Here is an 8,262-nt window from a genome sequence, read left to right as displayed (position 1 = left end):
AACACAACATACAGTAGGTGACCACACTTTATGATTGACAAATTGCTCACATTGTAAACATAATGTTTACTTGGGCTCTTGGATCATTCCCATGCTACTCAACTTTAACATCATCTACTGACCACAGTGTCATTTTTGGTCCAAGTCAAGGCCAGAACTGCAAGTCACTGTGAACTCTGCGGGCACCTCAGAATAGAGTTGACCATAACCATTGTTTTGATCATTGTGAAAGAATTTTATTGGTCAAAGTTTTGGAGGGGTTGTGCAATTGTCCTTGCAGACGGGTGTGTGTGGTGTAAACTGCTGACACAGACTTCCTGTCAGGATAGAGTCACATGAGGAGGTCAAGCAGCCGCTCACTTTACAATGTAGCTGAGATCACAAACATTCCGAGAAGAGCAGGGATCTTCAGAGAGGTATGGATTTCATTTCAATGTGTAACTACAAAGACATTTTCTTAATACGTTCGGAATCTCTTTTTGTGCTTCCTTGCTATTGTAAAGACTTTACCCAATGACAAAATTGGCTGGTCTGTATTCCTGCTGCTCATTTCCTGGTTTCTGCTAAGTCATTTGAAAACCTCTGGATTGAAAACCACTACGTTCTTCTTTTACTTTCCGGAATTAAAACGGAGAATCATCTCGGCTTGTCCACAATGACTTTGAGGCCTTTCACGCAAGTGTGTGTCTATGAAAAGCAAGCAGCCCCAAAAGAGAAGGACAAATGCAGCATCCAGTGCCTTGAGTGCTGTGAGCGGAATCTCTACATAGGAATGAAAGACTCAACGGTGCAACATCTAATCCTTCCTATCAGCACAAATGGAGACCTGGACCTCAGCCAGAACAGAACCAGGGAAGGCAGGGCTAGAAAACTAGGCTCGAGCAGCGTTCCAGTGACCCGACTGAGGACGGTACCAGTTCTGAACCACCTGCTGGTTCTGTGGGACCGGTCGGTCAGCGCCCTCAACATGTTCTCCCTAGAGCCCGTTTCCAACCTGAAGAAGATCCAACACGTGTCATTATTTGAGGTGAGCAGGTCGTCACCCTCGAGCCACCGCTCGGTGTGTGTGGAGATGGTGACCACGTCCAGCAGGAGAAAAGTGGCCAGGATTCACGTGGTGGGGGTGGACAGGTGGGATGTGGTGAAGGAGGTTCAGCTCCTCCAGGACCCGGTGGCCCTGGCTGTGGATGGCACTAGTCTGTGCCTGGCTACAAATGACAGGTACCTGCTCCATGATTATGAGACTGAGACCAGCACGGAGCTCTTCCCCCACAATCATAACAGGCAGAATGTCATCGTTGCCGTGGCAGAGAGGGGGGAATTCCTGCTGAATGGCCCTGGATCCTTAGGTAAGAGCTGTCAGAATGTTTACAGCACATGCAGTGTTGTAGGCAACTCGTTCTCAAAGAGTTTCTCTTTAAACACCTAAGCCCTATTTAATTTTTCTGCTACTTTCAAAAAATGTTGACAAATGTTTACAAATCTTCTCTTATAGGGGTCCCTGGCATGCAATCTTTTCAAATGGGGGTCTGCGGCCAGACCCATACATTTGGGGGTCCTTGACATGAAAATATTTGTGAACCATTGCTGTAGGCCATACCCTCCAGAGCATTTGGAAACTTTAGGAAAATAAGATAGAGAATTTGTACAGCAGAGAATCCGCTGTCTGTGCTCGTGCATCATTACCCTGTCCCATTTTTGAAAGCAGCTGGGGAACATGTATTGGGAATTACGCCTCATAACACATCACATACTGTATATCCATCTGGCTAGGGGATATTAGTTTTGTAGATATATCATTCCTCTGTCCTCTTCCCTCAGGGATGTTTGTGATGGAGACGGGGATATGCCAGCGCCCTCCCCTACCGTGGCCTGAGGAGGTACTGGCAGCGGGAGTGTGTTTTCCTTACATCCTGGCCCTGCAGCCCCAAGCTCTGTCTGTCTACAGCGTGTTGGATCAGCAGCTCAAACAGACTGTGTGTGTGAATGGGGCCAGGGGCCTACGCACTACGTCAGGTACACTGCTGCCATCTGATATATGAGCTGGTGGAAGGGACCCTGCACACAGTGTTCAGCTTCCCTTCTACTCTGATTCTGACTGCCTAACTTATACTCTGCCAGATGACAATGCTGCTTGCCAAAAATAACTATTTTTCAAATTAAAATCAGTTATCTTCAGTAAACCAACACAGTCATATCATGAAGTATAATTTAGCCATTTTGCACCTACAGTACACACCAATGGACTTATCAAAAACTTTGCCAATGATTTTGGAACCTTATACAGTATAGTATTACATAATCATGGCAGACTGCAATACCAACCAACTGCCAACTTTGTATCATGTATTTGTTTGTTTGTTTCCTACATTATCTAAAATATCTCCCTTTCTGTCTCAGATGGTGTGTTGGTGTTCACAGACAGAGACATATTCAGCCTGTCTCTAGTGCCGTTAGAGGAGCAGATCCAGGTTCTGGTAAAACATGAGAGGGTAGAGGAGGCCTTGGTGTTGCTGGATGGAGTTCAAAACCATCTTCTACCAGACTCATACAAGGTAGAATGCAGCCAAGCTGCTCGGGGCTTTCATTGCATAATGCTGTCTAAAAATGAGAACAACTTAGTGTCTCAATGTACTACCTCATATAAATAAATGAAAAGATGCACAGCAGGAAGTAAACATGAAAACTAGGTCTCAAACAAAGTACAAACATTCATTTTAATGTACTTCCTCCCAGGGGTTGTTAAAATAAAATTCTGAGGGGAAACTAGATGAAGCACATGTATTAATCTCCCATTTCCCTTGCCTGCCTCAACAGAAAAGAGAGGGGAAGAGAGACATTATGCACCTATTCAGATGCTGCTAGTTACACCAGCTCAGATGTGCGCTTTAGTGTGACCGTAAGCTCTGATATGTTGATGATATGCACTTTTGACAAAACCGGGCTTACATTGCTTTGCGACGTATAATGTCATATTCAATCTCTGTAGGATACAATTAAACATGACGAGCAGGTGGAATATATGCTATTGTGAGCTGCTTTGGTACAGTAGGTGTATTCTCTGGTATGGCGACTACATCTGAGAACAACAGATGGTGTCTGAGATTTGCTGCAATCTGTGAGGTGGTTCAGGTTACGGGTCAGAGGTTGAGCTGAGGACACTTGAATTAAAATCCTCATGACTCATTATTCATTCATTATACTTTGTCTGCCCAGTAAAAGCTTTTTTTTGTTGTAGCATTTGGATTGCCAGGATCAGCCCTCGAGAATTAAACACAACCAAAAAAGCTTGTGTCCTCTCAATTTGAGTTAAATAAAAAGTATAATCTACTTTTCCTAAATGTGTCCAGTCAGAGAAAATGTTTTCACTTGGCAGGAGCTGCATAAGACGATCACTTGCATGGCTGGATTTGCTCAGTTTTACCAGGAGGCTTTCTCAGAAGCCAGGGATCTTTTCATGTAAGAGTAAAATCCTTGTGCATGTCATTCTGTAATATCTGTTTCACATTCAACACGAGTCCCCAAACCCACTGTGGTTTTGTAATTTTCTTTTACAGAATAACTGTTCATAGAAATAACTGTCTTGAACACTGTATCAATTCCAAGTATTAACACAGATGAAAAAACAAATTGCATTTTTGAGCAGTAAAGGTGAGCTGGACCCCAGAGAAATCATTAGCCTCTACCCAGGCATGGAGTCAAGTCTTTGTGAGGCCTTTCAGTCCCAGCTGGTCCAATGGAGCAAAGCCAGGGACCTCCATATGCTACGACAAGAGGACAGTAACACATTTCATCATTACCTGGGTTTCCTTGGTGATTTTCTCAAGGCGGTTAGAGGGACAGAGCAAGGCCTACTGTGCAGTAAGGAGGTGGATTGCGCCCTCGTGTGGCTATACACAGAGCAGGGAGATGATGAGAACCTGGGGCAATTTGTGGCATTGCCCAATGCCTGCAGGCTAGACTACTGCATTCCTGTTCTGGAACAGCATAAGAGGTCAGAATAAATTAACAAAGGTTTTATTGGTTATTTATAATAATGAGCATTAAGTGCTTCAATAAAGAGGTTCCTTTTAGTTTCATCATAAATGCTGTGATTTATCTTGTACAATTGTGTATGATCCCAGTCATAATTTGTGTGACTTTTGATGGAATTATTTTGTCTGCTAAATTATATGGATTTTCTCATTTCCAGATTTTTTGTAATAGGCTTACTCTATCAGAGCCACAGGCAGCAAGCCAATGCAATCAAGGTAACTTCTCAGTCAAGACTATTCTTGCTTGCATTGACTCTAAGAACATAACTACCTAATGTACTGTATATTGTATTAAAATGTATGCTGAATGTTGTGTTGTGTAGTTAACAGAGCTTTGCTATATTCCTACAGACTTGGGCGAAGATTGCAGAAGGCCACTGTGATGACAACACATGTGCAAATGTATATGAGCACATAGTGTATACTCTCAGTCAAATCAAAGACAGAGATGTGGTGTGGATGTTTGCAGAATGGGCACTGCAGAGAAACCAAGAGGTGGCTCATTTGATTTTATACTCTCAGCTCAACTGCAGAGGGCAGAGTTTCACAATATAACTTGATGGACAATTAAACCTGAATCTCAGAACTAAATGAATTCTAATCTACTTCACTGTATCAATCAGTAAAAAAACGAATTACCGTTTAATTTGTCATTCAGTTTTGTATGGTCAAACTTTCCCTTCACTTGGCTGACGTAGATTTTCCTTCAACAAAAAGCTAGGAGCTCAGATTTTCACCAGGCGTCATCCAGATGATCAAGACACATTTGAGAGAGAAGGCGTCCTCACGTTCCTGGAGGCCTACCCACTGGCAATGGTGCTGTACCTTGAGTTCTTGATTCATGACTTGAACAGTGAGGTAGGTACCACAGCCCCATTCTCTATGGACTCATATCAATCTCTTATCAAAATGGACTCTTATCCACAATACACTGAGTACATCTTACTGTATACCCTGATTTGCCCCAAGGAGGAAATACATCACAACGTTCTGGCCCTGGCATATGTCACCCAGATATCTCAAGTCATCCATAAGGAAGATGAAACCATTCCAGATGTTGGGGCAACTAGAGAGAAACTGCAGCAGCTGCTATGGAACTCATTATTCTATGACGTTTCTACTGTATATGGTTTGTGAACATAGTACCAAACATTGTACATGAATTATGAAAGAGATTCCATCTCCCTTTGGAAGGTCATTTAAGTCCCTGGTTGAAAACTTTACAGCCTGGATTATGTCTATGTTTGATAGGTTGAAGAATAAAATGATGAGTAGCTTGCAATCTAGTTCTGACAGATAGTTGAGTGAGTTACCTGCACGCACCACTATGTGGTTTATGTAACATTATGTCAGGCTGCTGACCAATTTGGCGCTTATTTAAGCTCACCTCATTCCACTATTGCGCCTCTTGCTGTCACATACTACTGCATGTTGGTATGTACCTCTTTGCACCCACCGCCACGCCACCTAGACCTGTAGGCTGTTTCCCCTGTGGGATTTGTGACATATCTCCCTGCTCAAATGGTTGTCTTCTAATTATTCTTGACTTAATGATACTTATGTAAGATAAGATAGGAACACAGCATTTTGGTAATTGAGCCCTTCATATTGTCCCTCATCACAGAGCAAATCGAACCAACAGCTCTCCACGTGGAGAAAGCCATCCTTCTGGGTAAGGCAGGTGAACATTCACTGGCTCTCCAGATCCTAGTCGATCAGGAGAGAGACCCCCAGGCTGCAGAGGTCTACTGCCACAGGGCTGCCCAGGGCCAGAGTACAGAATGCAGGCAGACCCTGCTGCTCACCCTGCTCAACATTTACCTGAGTGCCAAGGACATGGCCTCTGCTGCCGTAGATCTGCTGAACAACAACCCTCAGGTCTTTGCCCCAGAGACGGTCATCCAGTTCCTGCCTGACTCCTGGTCAGTCCAGCTGGTCTCACAGTTCCTTCTAGGGTCCCTCAGGGAGACCTTCCACAAGAGAAGGATGGGAGGTGTGCAGAGGGGTTTGGCCCAAGCCGAGCTTCTCAGACACAAAGCCATTTGGGTACGTTTTCATTATTTCCCCAACTCCTCCTGCTGCATTGTTGTTCCCATTTTCTGAACACGTTGTCACTTCCCATCTCCCCTTCAGACCCAGGCCTCAAAAACAATGGTGAGAGTGGACACGGGTCATGTGTGTACGGTGTGTCAGAAGCACTTCATGGAGCCACAGTTTGTCTGTAGCCTGAAGGGAGAGCTGATCCACAAAAAATGCAATGGCTGCACAGAGTCATAGAGACTGAAGGACCAACGGCTGATCCCTTGTGTGTGTGTGTGTGTGTGTGTGTGTGTGTGTGTGTGTGTGTGTGTGTCTCAACGTCATTGAACATTGTGAGTCATGTCTATATTTGGCCAGATAAGTGCTACTTAACCAATAATTATACTGCATTAAAGCACATCATCCATGCACATGCAGTACAAAGACTCAATTCACAGGCTGTGGACTAGACACGTTCCCTAATTGGAAAAAGAAAATATATTGTGTAAATAACTGGTTTCGAAAAGCAGAAAAGCAAGCGATGCACTTTTTTCAGGGCGGCATGTCTGAGCCATTTCCTTGAGCACTGTATAGACAGCAGTGGCTATAAAATGAACATGTGTGGGGGACACTTGGGGGCAACGATGAGACGTGGGTTTTTATATGGAAACCACCACTGGTCAACCTGCGGACCAGAGGGAATTTGACCATCCTCCCTCGCTGTATATGCATCCCTACCATCATGGTTTCCACCGACTATGTATATTTGTACGCATGGGGATGGAAATAGAACATCAGTGTCAACAACCAAGTACACGTGACAGACTTGCATTCAGCCGCCGCTTGATGTATTAATATAAATTTATGACAAATCACAATTACAGGTTTAAATGAAGAGTAAATATGTTGAGGAAGTGCAAATTATGACAAGAGTTTCATCCACCACCATGGTTTAGTTCATTTCTCTTATAAATTGATTTTTTATGAATCACACAAAATAACATGTCTGTATATGGATTCCTCTGACATGTCACCCACATTATTCCTTATCATTATGGAACCTCACAGAAGTGTACGGCAAATAATAACACACCACCCCAGTCGATTCAGAAGTACTGTATGGAAATGCTGTTGTAAATAAACTTAAACACATGTAATTAGGTCAGATGTAGGCACACCAGACACAAGATGTATTTGTCTATTTCTGTTTCAATTCAGTCATTAAGGCTAACCATAACTGCACGCAATTCTTTATGCTGATACATTTTTGGAAGAGTTAAGGAGACGCCTTGGGAACTGGAACAGTAGACCGAGTTGTGCATCAGGCTGCACTGCCTGTCTATATGAGTGCAAGTGTTTTTGGCCTGGAGTGAGTGAATTATTGTGCTCTAGACATGCAGTGAATTATAGCCAACCTGTTGCTCACCTTACTTGTATGCATGAGCCTGGCCAGAATACATTTAGCTGATTTATTTTCAGACTTGAACATGATATAAGTGCTACAACGCATTGCAGAGAATATCAAATTGTTTATGTTTAGAAGATATTCAGGTAAAACATATTCAGGCTATATGTTGACAAAGAAGATTATTGGTAACAGAATTTGTTATTAGGAAAGTACATAGGTAACACTTATGTTAATTACATAATTATTTTTGTCTTACTCTTCTTGTTGTCTATACGTTTGCTCTTTTATTATTACTTTCACTAATGCTGCTATAATGTCTGAGGAGCCAAACAAAAATAAATGTTACGCTTATCTACAGTAGCCTACCTATATACAAGACATAACAATTAAGACTACATTGTAAGCTTCTGAAAGTGAGCTCTTCACATGGCTATATTTGGAAAAATGTCTGTGACACAGAGAGAAAACCCCTCAGGGTCTGTCATCGCAGCAAAATCCTGACTATTAAATTAACACTGAGGATTTTACTGTGTGCTGACCTGCTGTGAAGGCTTGGAGTTCTGTGAGTGGCTAAATGCTGGGCCGTGCCTGATGACCATTGACCACTGGGTGGACCCGACATTGGGTAGAATCACATCCACACTGCCCTCCCCTCGCAGATGTCACCATGGCAGGCTAATGTTGTTTTGAACACTTGCTGCCTTAACAGCCCCCAAAAATGTTTTTCTCATCTTTGATGTTGACCAGCTGTAAACAGAAACACAAATAGAAACAAAACACGTGCCGATGGTTCCTCTGGTC

At 43.1% G+C, this 8,262-nt stretch overlaps 1 protein-coding gene across 1 annotated transcript; it reads left to right on the top strand.

The window, feature by feature from the left end:
- Window positions 1–579: 579 nt before the first annotated feature.
- On the top strand, window positions 580–7,317 carry LOC311036361 (transforming growth factor-beta receptor-associated protein 1). The gene is made up of 11 exons (XM_084045004.1): window positions 580–1,349; window positions 1,822–2,016; window positions 2,401–2,555; window positions 3,377–3,459; window positions 3,647–3,994; window positions 4,193–4,250; window positions 4,386–4,529; window positions 4,752–4,892; window positions 5,004–5,163; window positions 5,659–6,080; window positions 6,168–7,317. Exons 1-11 carry the CDS (start codon window positions 656–658, stop codon window positions 6,309–6,311), a joined length of 2,544 nt encoding a protein of 847 aa, XP_083901130.1. The 5' UTR covers window positions 580–655; the 3' UTR covers window positions 6,312–7,317.
- Window positions 7,318–8,262: the final 945 nt, after the last annotated feature.

The sequence above is a fragment of the Gymnoscopelus microlampas genome (assembly GCF_963454915.1).
Source record: "Gymnoscopelus microlampas genome assembly, chromosome: 20".
NCBI lineage: Eukaryota > Metazoa > Chordata > Actinopteri > Myctophiformes > Myctophidae > Gymnoscopelus > Gymnoscopelus microlampas.
Note: the sequence above shows the minus strand (reverse complement) of the source record. Positions and strands in the feature narration are given on the sequence as shown.

Bases quoted from the DNA above. Each gene is read 5' to 3' on its own strand.
- LOC311036361 (XM_084045004.1), top strand. From the start codon at position 656: ATGACTTTGAGGCCTTTCACGCAAGTGTGTGTCTATGAAAAGCAAGCA. The intron at 3,460-3,646 runs GTAAGAGTAAAA...ATTTTTGAGCAG, and splicing joins GAAGCCAGGGATCTTTTCAT to TAAAGGTGAGCTGGACCCCA. The intron at 5,164-5,658 runs GTTTGTGAACAT...CCCTCATCACAG, and splicing joins TGACGTTTCTACTGTATATG to AGCAAATCGAACCAACAGCT.